This window comes from Aedes albopictus, chromosome 1, assembly GCF_035046485.1.
Source record: "Aedes albopictus strain Foshan chromosome 1, AalbF5, whole genome shotgun sequence".
NCBI classification, from domain to species: domain Eukaryota; kingdom Metazoa; phylum Arthropoda; class Insecta; order Diptera; family Culicidae; genus Aedes; species Aedes albopictus.
In genome coordinates, this window is record NC_085136.1 from 63,684,998 (window position 1) to 63,705,942 (window position 20,945).

Genomic DNA, 20,945 nt, shown 5'->3' on the forward strand with positions numbered 1-20,945 from the left:
AATTTCTCCAAGAATGGCTCTTATACATATATAAATAGTTCATAGCTGTAAAATTTGTAATTCCTTTGGAAGCTCATAAGGAAATTTTTATTCGGAAATAAACACATCAAGTTCCCCGGACATCCATATATATAAAAATGCAGTGGCGTACGTGGGACCGCGCATAACTCACGAACGGAACGTCCGATTTGGGTCAACTTTATTTTATTCTGTTAGTTTTCACCCAAGGAAGGTTGATGAGGCAAAAAACATGGAGAAATTGAGATTTTTTTTTTTGAAAATCGGTTTTCTATGCAATTTGCGGGGACTTGGTTTTGAAACGTCAAAAACGCAATAGGCAAGACAACGTTTGCCGGGGACAGCTAGTTTTTAATGAAATCCTGAATTCCGAAAACTATAATTAGAAATTCCGTTAATAACACAGTGAAACTATTTTTTTTTGTCACAAAAGCAAACTTCTGTATTAAGTCTATTGCTGTTTACCCTAGAATTAAAAAAAAATCTTGAAAATATGACGAAAATCACCTCACGAGTTTTTGCTGGATTTCCGCCATGAATTTGTTATTTTTTTAAAGAAATTTTATTTTTGAATATGATAAATATTACGCTGGAGATTATCTAAGAAAAAAAAACGTCTGGAAGTTTTTCTAATTTTATCAATTTTCAATTAATTACACACGAGAATTCCAAGAAATACTGTAGAAGAAATGTCTGAATAGCTAACATATTTCTAATAATAAAACAAACTTGGAAACTTTTCCCCTGCAATTTTACCGGATATTCGGTCAAAAATAATAGGAAAAAAATGGCGCCAAATCTCTCGAATATTTATTAGCTTTCTTCCTATTTTTTTTTTCTTAAATATTTACGGGAAACACCTTTAATAATTTTTATAGATAATTATCTAGAAATTCGTTCAAAAAATTTCATAAATTTTATGTTTATTGTGCTCTTATAATGCCAGACAATTGCACAGTAAAACCGCCGCATTCTGAAATTCCGCAAAGCCCTGGGCATCACAAAAGTTAATAAAACTATTAGAGATATTCACTGAAATTTCTTTTGAACTTTTCAGCACTTTACGCAATCTGTTATCTACTATTTGAATATTATGTTCATAAACTTGTTCCCTAAAACAATTATTTCAGCTATCAATTCCTGCTACCAGTAGTGCTTTAAAAGGCTAAAAACGGCTAGTTCTCTGTGTTATTCTAAATTACTTAAGCCGACAGTATTATTTAATTTATGAACTAAAAACAAAAAATATACGAAAACCCTTAAAAGAGTTTTAATGATATCCCATGTCTATTTAATCAAGTGATTCAAGGTTCCTATGAATGTGACAAAAGTTCATCAAGAGTTTCTGTGGAAATAACGAATAAAAAATTTTACAGAATAAACTTATTTAGAGGTTTACAAAGGATATCCTCTGAAAGTTTTTATAGCAATTTTTACAAAGCTGCTTTAAGTGCCTTGTTAGCTTTTTTATAAATTTGTTGAAAATATTACTCTACCGAATCTCCAACTAAGAAATTATTAGAAAGAATATTTGAAAAAAACATTTGAAATATTGAATAAAAATCCTTGACTATCTCTTTTAGCCTGTTAAATTCCTTTCGACTTTATAGAATAAGAAAAGTTAACAGTAAAATATTAAAAAGCTTGTATTGATGTTTTAAGACCTGCTCTAAAAATCCAGCTTTTTACGAGCCCTAATGGCCGCCATAATCACGCTCGCTTTTCGGAAGGGATAAGACGATCTGACGTTTAGCTTTTGTCGTTTGACCGCTGATATGTCTTGTCGAGAGCAATTATAGAAACTCACACGTGTTTAGAGCCACACAGGGAGAAAGCAGAAGCTATGTAAATGATAAAACCAGTGCACCATGCTTTATAATGGTTGTATGCTTTCCATTTTTTGTTTCTTAATATGTGTCAGACAGAGTACCTGGATAATTTAAACTATAGTATGGTAAATAAATTATGAAGGCACTTTTGTGAATGAAGTTTGCATGAACTAAGAAGAAGTCTGCAACCGATGTCTCTTTTTCAATGAGTATTTAACATTTGGAGAAATCTCCGAGTAGAGTCTTAGTAGAATATTGTGGAAACTTAAAGTTAAGTTCCTAATGGAGTTTGAACGCAAATATTTGTAAAGATATCTTGGGGATCTATTCTCTAACAATATCTTGAACAAAAAAAAATATTCTAAAAAATACTGTTGGTTTAATTCCTTGTGCAACTTGTTGATATTCACTGTAACAGTTTTCAGATAAATTACCAAAACAGGGGTAAATGAAAATAATGTTAAACCACAACTATAAAAACGTCATTGAATCTTCAACAATTTAGTGATTTACTAAAAAATTAAACACTTTTATTAATTTACGAAAATGGAATTAATAAATATGTTAAAATTATGGCCACGCCGATTCACGCCGCCGCCGCCGCCGCCGAAAATGCATTCGGCGTCACGCCGATCACGCCGCCGCCGCCGACATAAAAAGTGCCAAACGCCGCCGCCGACAGATTTTAAATCGGCGCACACCTCTACCTGGAGGGGAGGCCTCAGGGGGGTGGGAAAGTTTCCTCAGGGGTGGCCTTATGCCCCACCCAGACAAAGCCTTGTATTCTCTTGAACACTTCGTGACAGTCTCCTTGATTCTTCGCTTCGTCCGTCTAAACCACCCTTAACACCCCTAAAATACTCTGAAATCCTCCTTGAAACCAGTATGCACTCCCCTCCTTGAAACCCTTTAACCATCCCTTGCCCCCCTCCCCACTATCCCCTAGAACCCACCCTTGCTACACTATCCCCTCCCTTTCTGCTTGAACTCTCTGAAACAATCCTCGGATATCTGAAGGTCATCCCTCAGTTTTTTTACGCGGGTTTCGCAAATTAACACGTTTTTTTTTACAGGGTTTTTTTACACGGTACGTATCCCCCGTGTAAAAAAGACCTTAGTGTATTTGAACCAGTCTAGTAAACCATCCAACTAAGGTTGTGCTATTTTTATTTTTTACAGTTCCTAACGCAACTACAACCTACCAACGCACGAAATTCCGAGCAACAAAGGGGAAGGCGGAAGTCGACATCTGTCCACGCGGACCCAACCATGCAGACTTCGGCTCTAGAACATCTCCTGACGCGTTTGATGACAGTTTTTTATCAAGCTGGGGCTACTCAGAAGGAGGCCGATCACCTACTGATTCCTCGAAATGAAGTTTTGTGTGCCGGTAGGTCTCAGTACCAAGATCGAAATAGTTCCGATAAAAGATTACATGCTTCGCATGTAATCAGAATCCAGCTTGCACAGAAGATGCTGTCAAAGCTGGAAGGATTTCCCGACCTGCACGAGGACATAAAAACGCACTTTGGCTACACGGAGCTCGTGGAAAAGTGGGCCAATATGTGGGGAGGAATTGGGCAGAACATTGACGAATTACAAGCTCCGCTGTTGAAACTTCTAGAGGTGGTAGATTTTAGCCAAGATCCACCTTGTTTGATTGGGAGTATACCGGAAAGTTACTACAAAGAAACGTTAAATGACCTGTATGAGCAACTTAAAAAAATTGAAACAAATGATTCCGTCATCATGAAGTTTCATTCAACAATTTCGCCAGGACTAATTGTAGGTCCTGGCGAAATTGTTGAACTTTGTATACAATACACCAAGATTGTAGTAAGAAAATGGCTGAAGTTTTCTGGAAATCATTTCATGAACAAGGCTTCGATCAAAGACATTCTTTCTCAATTAAATGTTTTATTGCGGACGTCGAACACAAACCATTTACTGCAGCTGGGCAGGGATGGCTACAAAAATTATGTGCAACAGCTATCGGCAGCCCCAAAAGAAAACGGTGTGGCCAACGGCAACAATGACGTTTCCTCAAATAGCGTTAATGCTGTTTGGGGTCCAGTTAAGGAAATGGCCCGCAGCGTTATTGGACAATTGCCTTGGCTGTCAACTGTGGATGTATTGGTGATATTGGCGATATTGGTGATAATGACATTGATTATATCATTGATTTCTAAGTGTATAACTTCACATATGGATTTGTCTGATTTCCGAAATTCAATATTACCTAGATTATTGGTAATAGGTTGGTATTGTTTATCTTTTGTCTTTAAAAAATGGAAATAAACACTTGATGTTTATACCCACCCCGTTTAGGCCGTAACTTATTTCATTTATTTCATTTTTCGTGGATCTTGCCAGCTCTCGCACCTTCTTCTTGGTGTTCTTCATAAGGTTTTGGACAACCGTTCCGTCGATGATTTTGCTTAGGTTGACCCAGTTTTTCTTGAATTTGATGACGTCCTCTGATCCTCCATCCTTTTTCCGTAGTTTCCCTTTCATCAAAGTCAAATATTTCTCAATGGGCCTTATTTGCGGGCAGTTCAGAGGATTCATTGGCTTTTCCACAAATTGGACATTGTTTTCTTCATACCAGTCAAAGGTGTCACGCGCATAGTGGTGTACAAAAAGATGTACTTATTTCCCTTTCCCCCCATGGTTCTGTCATCAAATTGATAACTTCTACATCACTTCTTTTCTTCACTTATATTGTCCTTCTTATAAAACTAAAACACTTAAAACTAAAACTAAACACATGAGCACTGACTTCTATAAACTCAACTATTAACTGACTACATACTGACTGTATACTCCCGACTCCTGACTCCCCTCCTCTAAACATAGTCATCTCTTTTATAATTTGGCTTCAAAGTAATATTTATGACCGTACACGTCTGTTTTGGCTACCTAGTTCATACCTTTGGGTGTTAACGGACATTCGTTGAACCCCACGTGACTCGCGGTTTACTGTTTACGTTAACGGTGTTTCGTAGATTCCAACGTGCTCGCTCGGAGCGTTCTGACCTCTAGCAGTCTTTGTTTGTCTTAACGGTGAACCATTGATTCACATGTGCGTGCCCAGGCGACACATTATATTTACTGTTTTTACACTGAAACGCAAACTTTATCGCTACTAGGGTAAAAGTGCCAATGTTCCACATAAGTGACAATTACATTATATTTACTGAGAAATCCTAATCAATATGGAATAGTAAGGGTGATATCGACTTAGGGTCGTTAAAATCTCCCCTTTGCCAATCAGCTGTTTGATTCTAGAATTGAAGATTTTAGAGACAAACGGTAAGTGTAGGTTAAAACATTATTTTTATTATTATTATCATTATTATGATTTTGTTTTCATCCCCGAGAACTTGTTGATATGTTGCTCTGCCTTCAAAGTCTGCTTCCTTGGGTTTCCGTTTACGTTACGTAGCTCCACGGATGATTTCAGATTCCAGGTGTGGGTATCCGTTTGCCTAAAGCCGCTCTCACATACCTTCCATGATTTCAGATGAATGAAAGATATCTTAACCATGCAAATGTCTATTGTCGCAACCTCACTGGTCTCGAACACGTTTGTAATGCTCCGTTTCATCGTCGAGTCATATAGGACATCTCGTCTTCAAAAGGGTGAAAACCTTATATTCTTATTCCATTTTCGGCTTCTGGTTTGGTAGGAGAAAACCGGCTCCACTCAATTTTCGTAGTAAATCAAAATATCATCCAAAAGTCTTCTTTCCAACTTCAGACTGCTTCCATGCTGTCCGAATCATGCAGTTTTTAGGTTGAAACTGCTTGCTTATAGTTTGGTTATTATTTTGCGCATCCATGTTGATGACTATCGATATTTGTTGTAGAATTAGTCTTGAGTAACGAACTAATTGCTCTGCACCGAATGTATGGATTATTTGTTGTGTTAATCCGTATTTGTGTGTTTTTCAATGACAGTAAAATCATTATGATTTCAATTGCTTATCATACCTCGAGCTAAACATTCTGCTTGGTTTCTACCCGGGATCTTATTCCGTCACTTGTCATGATGTAACTCCTTCCATACCACCCAACACCTGTCCTCTGTCGTCATCCTCTCCATCCGTTCATATACCAAAATACAATTGGGATAATCGTGCCCATCAGCGGAATGCTGACCAATCTTCCAATTTGCAGTGTACCATCAGTGTGTTGTCCTCTTCGATGATGACTCTCGGGGAATGAATCAGGCCAAAATATTTTATTTTTACAGATCTTTAAAGTCATTCTATCTTGTATATTGATTGATTTGTGTTTTATTTTGTTTGCTTTCAAATCAAAATCTGTTCAAAATTACATTGTATTATTATTATCTGTATTCTGTATATATTGATAAACCAATCTTCTGTGTTTATTGCGTTTTTTTTTTCAATATCTTTTGGCATCATTATTGAAGTTCTGTTAGAGTCGACGTTTTTTTTTTTTTTTCAAATATATGTAAAATTTAAGCTGTAGTAATGTAAGCATTTTGCAGGAATCATTAAGATCAAGCAACGGATTGTATATTAACCTCGCAAAATACTTCACACTACGCATTATTAATATATTACCTGTTCCTTTCAATCGTTCCTCCAGGCTAGTTTCTGTCTGTATATTCGCTACAGCTCCTCGCTTTTCCCATTCGAGGTTGTGGGTTCCTGTAATGAAACTAAGATCTTGTGTTTAATTCATATTTTATACAATAATTTTAATAGTTGAAATAGTCTTTGACCACAACTTTTTTTTCTACTTGTTCTTCATTTATGTTTTTATATATACCTCTTTATGTATTATATATCTTTATATATTGTATTCAGTAAGATTATTCATTCAACCTCTTTTTTTCCTTGTTGGTCACTGCGACCAGTTTTTAGATCTATTATGACATTCATTCAGCCTTGCTGAATTATTTTTGTTTTCTTTTAGTGATCTTCAGATTTAATTTTTTATTTATTCATTATTTTGCTGTTGCCCCAAAAACCCTTTTTCATTATTGTTCAACCCCCTATTGGTTGTTATAAATTTCCCATACCCACATTTTTTCCCATTATCCCTATCCCTTTATTTATTTATTTTTTTATTATATCATTGTAATGCTCGTACTCTGTGACCAGCATCCTTTGTCAGTTGGTAATGTTGTCCAATAGTATTGATGTTTCTTTCAAACATTTACAAACTCGATGTTTCATACGGGGTCGCGATCCCCTTGTCCATTCACACACTCATTCTCACTCATGCTTTGAAATTGTTACATCCTGTCAGTTATGTTCTGTCATGTATATGTGTTATGTATGTATTTTTGATTTTGTGCGTTATTGTTTATGTATGGGTCCATACGATGTTTTTATTTCGTCTTCAAAAATCATGTTCATTTTTTGATCATTTCATTCGGTTTATTCCATTGATTCAGCTTTTTCTTAGCCTTTTTTTCACCCTCATCTGTAGAGCCTTTTTAACCACTGCGTCCATTATTTAGGAATATTGTGGTTTTATTAGCATGGTCATACCCAAATTGTTCATTAAATTCTTTTCATTTATATTGTCCCAAGAGATCCCTCTTATTATTAGTTCATTTCAGAACTCAAGAAAAAAAAATCATTTTTTTCCAGTTTTGTTTTAGTGTGTTGCCCATAATATCATAAAATAATATTTGATCATATGAATTTATTGTTCAGCATATATTTTTGTTATTGTTTTTAATTGAATATTTATAACTTAATGGTCTTTTGCATTTTTATTCTACAAAATAATTTTTATTTTTTTAAAGATATTTAGTTCTTATTATACTAGATTTTTTTTTTAATTTTTGTTTTAAAATATTTTTGTATCATTCAATATTTGTTATAATATAATACAATTTAACTAATATTTACAAGGTTGCTATGTACATATTTACAAATATACCTATATTGACCGATATATGGTGGTTACTCATTATACTTTCGTAGTCTATTATTATGAACCTTTTCTAATCTTTTCCCGTTTTTAATAATAGTTGTCTGTTCGCTTGGAAAACTGACCACTTCATATGGTCCCCTCCACTGGGATTGCAATTTTTGTCCTGATCCTGTAGGATTCGCCTTTACTAGAACCAAGTCACCCCACATTGGTTGCCAATCATTGGCTTGTTTATCATAAACTTCTTTACGCTTCTTTTTTGATGCTGTTAAATTTCCTCGTGCTAAGTTGTGGAGATATTTCAAATTCGCCCTCAACTCATCTGCATAATCTCCGTAAGTAAATTCCATATCTCTCATTCTGTAAATAGAATTTGGTATTCTTGCTTGCCTGCCATATAATAGTTCAAATGGTGTAACAACAGGGTGATGAGTTTATCGTAGTGTTGTATTGAAACGTGAAATGTGGTAAAAGTTTATCCCATGTTTGAGGATCGCCTCCAATAAATTGACGTAAATATATTTTCAGTTCTCTGTTAGATCTTTCTACAAGATTTGCTTGAGGATGGTAGGCTGTGGTTGTAATCTTTTTAATTTTCAATATTTTACAAACATTTTTCATCAAATTGCTAACAAAATTTGCACCATTATCAGTTACTAATTCTTTTGGTGCTCCAAACTTGCAAATAAAATGGTCTACAAATGCTTTGGCGACTGTATGACTTTCTTGATTTTCCATTGGTACCACCGTTAAATATCTAGTCAAATCATCTTGTATCACCAACCCGTATCTGTTGCCATTATTAGATTCAGGTAGTACAACGATATCCATTAAAATCTTTTCAAAAGGTTCTGCGGATGTAGTAGTAATTTTCATAGGAATTTTGTTTGCAGCTCTGATTTTGTTCTTTTGACATGAATCACATTGCTTGACATAGTTTTCTATATCTCTACGCATATTTTCCCATTTGAAAAGAGGATTGATGCGTTTCAACATGCGCTTGCATCCAACATGTCCACCAAGCGGACAATCGTGAAATTCTTCTAAAACTGTTTCTCGCTCTTCTGGAGATACCCACATCCGATCCTTATCGGGAGCATACAATGTGAAATTCTTGTCAAACTTATCAGCAATAAATCTCATAATATTTAGGTATGGAAGCCTTTGAACATCCCTAAATGAAATTATTTGAATATTTTTCGCTGTTTTTGCAAACTTTGGGCAATTGACAAATGCATCCACAAAATTTTCTAGAACGAATTTAGAGTCACCGATTTGAGATCGTTTAGACCCGTTCAAAATAAATCCCCATATTCTTTGACTTGGGAATGAGAATATTCTTCCTTTTAAATGGTCTTTCAATCCATGTGGTAAATCTATGAAATCGCTTAACTCCTTATACGCAGATCTGCTGTTGAGTATTAGGAATGTTGCATCAACATCTTCTGTTGGAAGTTTTTCTTTAGTAAATTTTAAAAGCTTGTCATTTATCTGATCATTACAAATTGCATCGGAGAAATCTTCAATTGAAATTAGTTTGTCCAAATTATCATATTTATCAGCATCCCTGATATCGATGTTTTCAAGACCATCCATGTTCCACTCTTCTGTTCATTCTTTAAAATTTTGGAATTTCCTGATTTTTCCGTAATTGGACCTGGATTTTTATTCTTTTGGATAACTTCGCTATTTTGTTGCTGCTGCCTTTTTTGTTGTCTTGTCATGACAGCGATATGATTAGAATCGTCTTCCATTTCATTTTTATAATGAAGTCTAGATAAGAAATCCGCAACAACATTATCCCTTCCTTGTTTATATCGAATGTCGCATTCCATTCCTTGCAATTTCAGTCTTAATCGTGTTAAAGTAGGTGATGTTTCTTTTAAATGCCAAAGCGAGATCAGTGGCCGATGATCCGTGTAGACAATAAATTTTTGATTATAAATGTAGTGTTTGAAATAGTTGACCGCCCATACTATTGCCAATAATTCTTTCTCAATTGTATGGTATTTTCGTCTTTCTCAATTGTATGGTTTCGGCCCCAACAAGTCCTCTGCTTGCATACGCAATAGGTCTATCTACTGATTTATCATTTGAAAGCACCGCTCCAATAGCATGGTCACTTGCATCTGTGGTTATTACAAATGTATCTTTATAATTTGGTCTTACCAATAAAGAGTCCGAAGATAAAAATTGCTTGAGTTTTTCAAAAGATTCTTGACATTGTTGAGTCCAATTAAATTTTACATTTTTCTTTAATAATTCGTTCAAGGGTTTTCGAATTTCTGCCATTTGTGGTATGAATTTTCCATAGAAATTAACTGTACCTAAAAATGAGCGAACATCTTTGACTGTTTTTGGAATGGGCATTTCTTTTATAGCTTTTATGTTGTCATGCGTTGGTCTTATACCTTTTTCATCAACAGTGTGCCCCAAAAATTTCAATTCGCTTTTCAAAATTTGACATTTGGTCGGTTCCATTTTCAGGTTATGTTTACGAAGAGCTTCCAATACTTTAACAAGATTTGCGTTATGTTCTTCAATTGTTCGTCCAAAGACAATAATATCGTCTAAATAAACAATTGTTTTAATACCATTAATTTCATACAAAACAGAGTTCATCAATTTTTGGAAAGTTGATGGACTGTTCCTTAAACCCATAGGCATCCTTGTAAACTCAAAATGACCCTTTGGAGTTGAAAATGCGGTTTTTGCAGCGTCTTTTGGATTTATTGGTACTTGGTAAAATCCCGATTTTAAATCAATTGTTGAAAAATACTTGCTGTCTCCTAGACTGTCCAAAATATCGTTAATGAGAGGAATTGGGTAGACGAAAGGCTTGGTTATCAAATTGAGATCTCTGAAATCAACCACAACTCGATACTTTTTATTTCCCTCTGCATCTAGGTCCTTTTTTGGTATGCACAATACTGGCGCATTCCATGGACTTTTGCTAGGTTTTATGATCCCTTGCCTTTCCATCTCTTCAATTTCATCATTGATTTGCTTCTTCGTGGATTCTGGAAACCTATACTGTCTTTTATTGATTGGTATATTTGTTGTAGTTTCAATCTCATGCATGGCGGCGTTTGTGACTGTAAGTTGGTCGCCCTTCAAATAGAATACATCGCTATACTGTTCCATAACTTTTTCCATGAAATTGAAATTTTCTTTTGTTAAATGTTTCAAATTTATTGTGCAGAGTAAATTTCTTACTCGATCATCTTCTTTCAATTGTGTTTGTCTTTTATTTTCTGTTAAACTTATATCTTGGTTTGTATCCAAATCATCGGGTAAAATATATTCCATAGATGCTACTTTGAAATTTCCATTATAATGTTCTTCTTCAGAAAACTCTTCAAATTCTTTTTCCAAATATTTACTTGTAGGTTTTTACACAATGTTTCTTCGCTGGTTTTCGTGTCTTGGATATCAATTTTATGTTTATTTCTTCTATTACGATTTCTACCCTTATTGATATTATTTGCTTTATGCATATTGGACCCTTTATCAATATTATTTGTTGTATCTTTTCGAATCTCCTTAAGATTATTATTATTATTATTGCATTTTTCAATATATACCTTATTAGTTTTGGTTTTTGTTGGCTCTTGGCTTGCTTTTTCTGATACAATTTTATGTATATCCTCATGTGATTCGAGGGAACCCATATTAATATTTGAATGGCTATCTGTTTGACCATTGCTATGCATTAAAGTATTTTTATATTTGTCCATATTTATATTCGGCTTACGTAATATTAGATAAGAAAATTGCTGATCTATATACAAGGTGTATTCTTTAAGAAATTCCGCTCCAATTATTCCAGGAGAACATAATTCTTTTACTAAATGAAACTTAATTTTATAGTGTGAATTTCCCATTGGCAAAATCAGTTCTACTGATCCTAATGTCTCGGACAGTGTAGAATTAAACCCAGAAATAGTAATTTTTTCGGAGTAGTCTATGTTATGCGCGCCTATATTTGCCACTATGTCCCACCCCATAAAATTATAGCATGAACCGGTATCTAATATGTACTTGACTTTTATGTTTGGTTTACTTATCGTTCCAAGAATCAATAAAAATTGATTTTGTTCTGTATATATTATAGGTATTTTTTCATGTTCCGGAATGCAGGTTCTTAGCCTTTGTGGCTTATTAAATGGAATGCTTTGTTTATATTTTTCAAATTTAAAAATATTTGTACTTTGCGTACAATCAGTCTCGGCAACATTTACTTGGTACCGTCTTTCTATGGTCTTTCTCTGACGGGGTATTCGGACACAATCATCGAATCCCTGATAAATTAGTTTGTTTGTGTTCTGTTTTTTCTCTTCGTTGGAATATAAAGATGCAACCCTGGAATGTATTTCTTCAATTTCATCCCTTTCGTCATTTTCCTTTGACAACCATTTTAATAACTCATGGAAAGGTTTTTCCCTCTGTGATATTCCTATTTGTGCTAGGCTTTTATTGCGCAAGCCAGCTAGGAAATGTTTCCGTAAATGGTTCACAGCATATTGTCCTTCATTTTCTACCCATTTAAATAGTTCCTTGGCTTTGTTTTTATAGGCATCAAATTGCTCGTCCTTATTTTGCCACAATGTTTCAATTTCTTTAATTATGGACCTTATGTCCTTTTGATCACGAAATGCTTGTGTCAAATTTTCTCTCACCTCTTCCCAGGTATTCGCTGCTATAATACTAGGCAGGTATTGCAATGCCCTTCCTCTTAATTTCATATATACCACATTGAGCAGTGCTCTGTGGGTTTCTCCTTCCACAAGTTGATCCGCAAAGAAATCAACTTGTCCTATGAAAGGTATTAAGTTTTCTACATTCCCATCAAATTCTGGGATGCATTGGATTACCTGCGAAAACCTCTCCATGATTTCTTTTTAAGTGATTTAAAGCAACGTCAGTATTCCAGGATTAAAAAATAAATAATTATTCAAGTAAAAATGATTGTTAACTACATTCCCATATTTGTTCCCCCTACTTAGACACATAGTGCAGTCTTTCATTATCTATCTTTATGTGAATAGATCAAATTTGCTTGGCTTTGCGGTGATACTAACGTATCGCAAACAATAACAACAGCGCATGGTTGATATGCTAGCTACCATTAAACGGGGCTCAGGCAAAATCATTCTAGCGTAAGAGTCAACCGACTTGTTCAGTTAATGCATGCGCCAGCACCGAAGGTGTCGTTTCAATATTTTGCTTTTTTCATTCTTTCGCACATTGGCTTTGGTTACTATCGTTTCGTTACTCATCATACCGTTATGCACGTATATGAACTTCGCGACCTATCTTCAAGTATCAAATTCGTCACACCGATTGTTGGGTGGTTTTTGATACGTTTAATAGGGTCATTAAGTCCTGTCTAGATTTTTTTTTGGTTCAAACCTTGGTTCAAACATGGTGAGTACACATTTACTCATTTTCGACGTGTTTATAGGTTGTCGATGAAAATATGTATTATTATTATTATTATTTTTCTTGTATCCCGCCCTTGGCCTTATTGATTTTGAGTTAAATCATTATTATTATTTCAGTTTCAACGTTTGGAAAAAGTTTGTACCTTGGTATGTACTGTTGCGATCAAAACACCATGTTTGATCGTATTTATTAATGAAAACGGTATTTTGTTTTTCATTTTACAACCCCATTGTAGAAAATGTGCAAAAATAAAATGAAGAGATTGTTTTATACTTAGCCTCAGCTAGCACTTGTTTCCTCATCGTCTCGCGTCTTGGGTTGCTCTGCTCCACTGCATTGTTCTTCCCATGGAACAGGTTGCAGGTTGTAAATGTTGCACTGCTGCGTGTCCTCTGCAATCGAGCGATTTCTTCTCAGCACTGATCAATCTTTGATTTCCGATATTATACCACCACGATTGATGGCACTACTGTTCCGTTTTTCTGCACTTAAAAAGTTTTAGACTTCTTCACAGTCATACTTAAGCGTTCCTTAACTTCCTAAGCGGTTAGTTTCCGCTGTCACCATATTGTACAAAAAGATGTACTTATTTCCCTTTCCCCCCATGGTTCTGTCATCAAATTGATAACTTCTACATCACTTCTTTTCTTCACTTATATTGTCCTTCTTATAAAACTAAAACACTTAAAACTAAAACTAAACACATGAGCACTGACTTCTATAAACTCAACTATTAACTGACTACATACTGACTGTATACTCCCGACTCCTGACTCCCCTCCTCTAAACATAGTCATCTCTTTTATAATTTGGCTTCAAAGTAATATTTATGACCGTACACGTCTGTTTTGGCTACCTAGTTCATACCTTTGGGTGTTAACGGACATTCGTTGAACCCCACGTGACTCGCGGTTTACTGTTTACGTTAACGGTGTTTCGTAGATTCCAACGTGCTCGCTCGGAGCGTTCTGACCTCTAGCAGTCTTTGTTTGTCTTAACGGTGAACCATTGATTCACATGTGCGTGCCCAGGCGACACATTATATTTACTGTTTTTACACTGAAACGCAAACTTTATCGCTACTAGGGTAAAAGTGCCAATGTTCCACATAAGTGACAATTACATTATATTTACTGAGAAATCCTAATCAATATGGAATAGTAAGGGTGATATCGACTTAGGGTCGTTACAGTGGCAGGATGCCTAATCCGGCCAAAATAATATAGGACCTTTGTGCTTTCAGATGAGTGGCAGAATTAGTTTCTGGAGACATTCCTTCCGGTATATTTCCACGTTCATATTTGGGACTTTGAAGAAAAGTTACGATTTCATGCCACTTTAACAAATTGCTTGCCAAACCAACACATTTTCCCAAATTTTTCGCAAAAAATCGATTTCTCCGAATTCGGAACATCCGTGCCACGCTTCACAGTGAAAAACTATGCCCCTGGAAGTGCCTTGTAGCCCAATTTGACATACGTTTCATCATCCATGATTGTGCACATGTAATTTTTGCTCAAAACATCATCGTACAGTTTCCGTACCCGAGTTTTCACATAATCCGCAAGAATTTGACTGCGTTTTCAGCATTTCTGTTTTGGGTAGGTCTTCAGGGTATTACGCTCCTTGGGGCGCTGAACCATACCAATATTCGTTCCACACTTTTTTGCGCAATCTCTGATGGATACCTCCTTTTTGTCTTTAAAGATTTTGCAAATTTTGCTGTCTAAATTTGACTTGGACGCACTTATTTTTCTGCCGTGACATTATAACCAAACAGAAAACCCCAATCCATGGGTTATAGGACCCGTGTTGAGGGATATAAAAAAAAAGAAAAAAAAGCATTGTAAAAATTAAAAAAAAAACGAATCCAAGGCGTCATGCAACCGGTGTTGAGGGATGAATGATTGAGGGGGTTTAAAAGATGCTCAATCGTTAACGGAGCTCGTAAAAGCGCTGCTATAAGCATTATGATTAGGCCATTTGTAATTGTTAGCTCCAGACATGCACCGATAGGATCTAAAATTGTAAGCAACTATCTATGCTCACCACTAAGGTTAAGTAAGGAACGCAACCCCAATGTATTGTAATGGTCGAAGTACCATAGAAAGGTTTTGATCAGGGATAACATCATTGTTAGCAATACACTGAAGTTTTTTTACGCGGTTTTTTTTTACGCGGTCCGACTTGACTTGACTTTTTTTACGACGTTCTTTGAAATAACGCGGTTTTTTTTACGCGGTACCATTACCATCTTAAAAAAAACTTCAGTGTACTTGTTTGTAAGACTAATATTGCAGGATTGTCTGTGTACAAGTTAGAATCCTGATCAATCATGATCTAAAGAGGGTGAGCATAGCTTCTGAACGATACACATGCAAATAATATAGTTTACGTAGGAATCAGGAAAAAAACATGTAAAAAGAGGGTGCGAATAATGTCTGGACGAGAGTATATAAAGAGATCGAACAATAAAGTCGCTAGCAGTTTTTCCTTGGACGGCACACAAGCACCAAAACGCTCACTTATTTGCTACTCGAAATCCTTCGTTTCCAAACACTTTGAGAAGCTTAAGGTGATTGTAATATTCCGGATAATGATAATACACGAATCGCACTCTTTCAATAAATCCTCGTTTATTAAACTTCTTTAAACAATTAACATCTTTCACCGTCACTCTCCTGTGCGTGCTCTCGCCGCCGTTGCTCCCTGAATCGCGATGGCTCTGATCTTGACCTAGCTGGCCTTCCTTCCGATTCTTGTTGCAACGTTATTTCATCGTTAGTTGTCGAGTTGGATATCAGCTTCTTTAAGTGTGCAACGTTTCGTCGGTATTCCTTTCCTGACTGTTTTGACCTTATAGTAACATCCGCTCCATGCTTTTTAACTACCTCGAATTCTTCAGGTGAATAGTTAGTATCAAGTTTGTTATCTTTCTTCATTCTTTTTGCCAATACAGAATCCCCTATCTCAATCGTACTCTCCCTAGCTTTCCTTTTACCGTCTGCATACATTTTTCCTTTCTCCTTCTCCAGTGTATCTCGATCCTTCACCTCTCCATCTTCTATCCGTTCCGGCGGTACTTGAGGAAGCTTTGTCCGCATTCTACGACCAAACATAAATTCCCCCGGTGATTTCCCAGTTGTTGAATGGTTGGTCGAATGGTATGTCAAAAGGTATTTACGCATCTCCTCTCTCCAATTCTTTCCCAGTTCCTGTGCTATTCTCAATCTCTTCAATAACGACCGATTTTGCCTCTCCACCTCTCCGTTCATCGCGGGCCAAAACGGAATTGTATTAACCAGTTGTATTCCATTGGACTCGCAAAATTCTCGAAACTCTTCACACTTCTCACTGAATTGAGGCCCGTTATCCACGCGCAGAGATGCTGGAAGTCCGAAACGGCTGAAAATGGTCGCCAACTCAGAAACGGTATCTGCTGTCGTTATCGATGTCATCTCCACAACTTCCATGTATCGACTATAGTAATCCACGACCACTAATAAGTACTGGCCTTCTGGCAGTGGCCCCAAAAAATCGGCAGCAATGTCCAGCCATGGCTGGTTAGGAAGTTCTCTCCTAATCATTGGCTCAGGTGCATCCGGTGCCGAGACAAGCGTACATCCTTTACATTGCTTGACAAATCGTTCTACTTGTTGGTCAATTTTCGGCCACCACACATTAGTTCGAAGATGACTTTTCATTAGCCGCATTCCTGGGTGTCCTTCGTGAGCCAACACCAAAACCTTTTCTCGAAGCTTTTCCGGAACGATGATTCGGTCCACTCTCATCAGGACATCATTTACCGTGCACAACTCATTTGAAACAACTCTGTATGCCAACGACAAGTTCTGTTGATCTCCCTCTTGAATCTTCTGGATAATTTCACATATTTCGTCATCCTGTCGGCTTGCTTGTTCAATGTCCTCCCATTTCAAAGCTGACGCATTTGCTGCTGAAACTGCCACCTCGCGAATGAAAATCTCCTCCTCTGGATCAAATGGTACAGCCTCCACTGTTGCCAACCGTGAGAGAGAATCTGCTATGTTTTGGCTCCCCGGAATGTGAACAATCTGGTAGTCGAAGGATTGCAATCGCAATACCCACCTTTCAATGCGCGCACATGGTTTTGAACGAGGCGTAAACAAATATTCCAAAGCTTTGCAGTCGGTAATCAAATCGAAAGATGTTCCGTACAGATACATACTGAAACGTTCCACACTCCAAACTAATGCTAACGCCTCCTTCTCAGTTTGGCAATACCGGTGCTCTGTCTCAGTCAATGATTTAGACGCACACGAAATAATTCGAGAATCGCCAGTGCTATCTGTCTGGATTAAGGCAGCACCAAGTCCATTTGGACTTGCATCTGCCATGACTGCCGTGCGATCTCTGGGATTGAAGAAACCAAGGCTCCTTTTCGCACCTAATAGATGTTTGATGGTTTCGAATGCAGTTTTCTGCGCAGAACCCCATTCGAATTTGACTCCTTTCTTTGTCAACTCTCGAAGTGGTTGAGCGATGTTCGCCAAATCAGGAATAAACTTATTCATGTAGTTGGCAAGCCCAAGAAAACTCCGCACTTCAGTCTCCGAAGTTGGTGGGCGAAAAGACAAAACAGCATTGATCTTCGACAATGCTGGACTAATACCTTCCGGTGAAATATGATGGCCTAGAAAATCTAATTCTGACACACCAAAAGCACATTTGTCCCAGTTAATCTCAACGCCTCTTTCTTTTAGCCGTTTAAGAACCTACAAACAATAAAAAATGTGCTTTACGTCTTCCTTTTATTTGTCATTTTGAATCAGTTGTCATAGGAAAATTAATAAAAATGAAGAACAATGAATTTACTTTACCTCTTGCAAGTTCCTGTCGTGCGCTTCTCGGCTTTCACCTTCAACGATAATGTCATCTAGGTACCAGTGTGTTCCTTCACATCCAGACAGTAATTCCTCCATTACTCTTTGGAAGATCTCTGGGGCAGTGACCAATCCAAAGGGCATCCGTTTGAAACGAAATAGACCCCTGTTCGTTATAAAGGTTGTGGCATCCCTTGAATCAGGCGCTAGTTCCACTTGGTGAAAAGCTTCCCGTATGTCGAGCTTACTCCATACCTTTCCACGACCAATACGAGCCAAGTATTCTTCCACTACCGGCATCGGAAAACGCTCTCGTACAACTGCCTCATTAACACGCCGAAGATCCAGACATAGCCGTGGTTCCCCGGACGCTTTCCCTACTACCACCAGTGGGGAAACCCAGGTGGTCGGTCCTGTTTTCGGTTCGATGATATCGCGACGTAGAAGCTCTTCCAATTTCCTGTCCACCGCTTTTTCCAAATGAATCGGGACCAGGGTTGAAAAAATCACATTCAATTGAATGAATTTGTGCTGAACTGAATGCATTAAGCATTCATTTTCAGCTCCACTGTGAGATACCTGAAAGTGAACACAGAAAAACTCAACTACTTTGTGGACGTAATGACTCCACAATCATCAACACACGCTCTGCGCTGATGGATGCTTCATGTCATCAACGGCCGCATGAATGCGACTGGCCCATAAGCAAGCGTGGTGAATTTTATCTTTTGAGTGCCAATGACAGGGAAAATGTTGTTATTGAATCTCGACGTCACCACGATGGGAGCGGCGAGAGAATTTTTATTCTCTTCTCACCCGCCTCCGTGAAGGAAAGAGGCTTCAACGTCAGAAGCGGTGTGGTGAAAAGACAAAAACAAAAACTCAAGTTCGTTGCATGCCTTCATTTTTTTGCAACCCTGATCGGGACACGCCGAAGAGGTTGAAACACTGGCTTGATATGCGCACTGGTACGGATGTGTGCTTGTATTCCAGATATCTTGCTGAATGGTCCTTTTTCTTCATCAACGTGATTGACATTTAACCCGACCTTCAGAACACCAAGCTGTTTTGCTGTGTTGTCGCCGAGAATATCGCGTTGTCCACCTTGCACAACGAAAAATTCAGCTTCAACCTTCTTCCTGCCCACAGAAATTTCCGCTTCAAAAGACCCAATTATGACCAGAGGCGCATCACTACCGTAACCTTTCATCACTTTTGAACAACCTTTTATAGAACGTTTTACTGAAACCTTTTGCTGCTTCATAGCTTCCCATGTCGCCGGTTTTATCAGGTTTACGTCGGCTCCGGAATCTACCAACAATTCCACAGCTACTCCTCCAATATTCCCGGGAACAACGTTTGAATCATTACCTCCGTAAAACGCGTAGTACACCTTGTTATCCGCTTCCATGTTCTACCTTGCCTTATCATCCTGGTCCTCCTCGGTGTCTAATGAATCCTCAACTTGATTGACTCGTTTAGCCTTAAACGGTGTATTTCCTTCAAATCGCCGCTTTCGGCAAGTCTTCTCGAAATGACCCAACCGGCGGCATCGCCGACAGGTTCGGCCCTTTGCCGGACATTCATTGGAGGCAGAAAAGTGTCCTTGTTGTCCACAGGCGTAGCAACTTTGGTTGTTCTGTCCGGACGAAAATGATGGGACGCTGGTACTACGGTTCCTCTGTCGTGTTACATCGGACTTGTTTGTCAGGTATCGAGTACGCGTAATTGCTCGGTGTTTATCCCTGACGTCGTACACAGTCGATTCCCCCCTACTCAATCCGGAATCTTTCAGATTCTTCATCTGTGCTTCTGTACCCTCAATGCTACCTGCTATTTCTTCGATTTCCTGCAAACTGCGATCCCTTTTCAGAATACTCTTCCTGAGTTCATCAGATCGGCAGTTCTCTACAACTACGTCGATCAAATAAATCTCTTTCAATATCTCACCGACCTCACTGGAGTACTTCTCAAATCCACAATTTTTCGCCTGTTGACGCAAACAAACTACGAAATGCGAAAATTTTTCATCGTTCATTTGCTTCAGCTGCCTCAGCTTCCTTCTTTCAATGACATACTGTCGCCCGGCTTGAAAATATGCATCGAGAAGTTGAACTGCTATATCGTAGACTCTCGGTTCCGTCGCTACCATTGGAACTTTGTTATGGTCAGGCAAACTTCTGAACACACGTTGTAGATCAACCCCTCCCAAATGTAGTAGCTTAGCCTTCATCATTCGTTGATCCGTTATTGCATATGCCTCGAAACTGCCTTTCCATTCCTCCCATGCTTGTGATAACTTGCTTTTTTTCAATAGCCTCACAACGAAAAGGTGGAATTTGCCGTACTTCCTCCATCTGTGAACAATATGCTTTCTATCAGCATCGTGAACTTTCTTTACTGGTATTATAATAAAATAGCATCGAGTCGGATGAAGCCAGCTACCGTAAACAAAATTAATTTTCAATACCAATCAGTGTTCCATTGGACCCATAAATAAAACATTACCATCATTTGTTTCCAACTTTTATTTATTTTCCTTAAACGTTTCCCCCCTTTTCTATGAACGCTTCTGGTTCACAATACTTACACTCATGGTATCACCATCATCACACTCCAAAATTCTCCCAGACCTCCATGCAATATGCATCACGGTTGTTTAAAATGCCACTAATTAAAGTTGCTAACTAATGATTTTCCATCACGCTACTGGTGATAGACATCCAACACATCTACACAAGTTTATCAAACGCTACTGGTTTGAATTATCCTTCTTCCTATCTTCTGTTACTTTCAATTTTTCCTGTGTACGCTTCTGGTACAAACACTTAATAACCTCTTCCATCAATGTCTCCATTACTTCCAACTTCTC

General features: G+C 37.5%; 1 protein-coding gene across 4 annotated transcripts in view; it reads left to right on the plus strand.

Moving 5' to 3' along the window:
* LOC115256531 (uncharacterized) overlaps nt 1-15,720 on the plus strand; it is a 111,838-nt gene extending 96,118 nt beyond the window's left edge. For all 4 annotated transcript variants that reach the window (XM_062844666.1, XM_062844663.1, XM_062844664.1 and 1 more), the window contains one exon: nt 3,027-15,720. In XM_062844666.1, the coding sequence (XP_062700650.1) occupies nt 3,027-4,145 (1,119 nt within the window). In that variant the 3' untranslated portion in view covers nt 4,146-15,720. The remainder of the gene's footprint in view (nt 1-3,026) is intronic.
* Nucleotides 15,721-20,945: the final 5,225 nt, after the last annotated feature.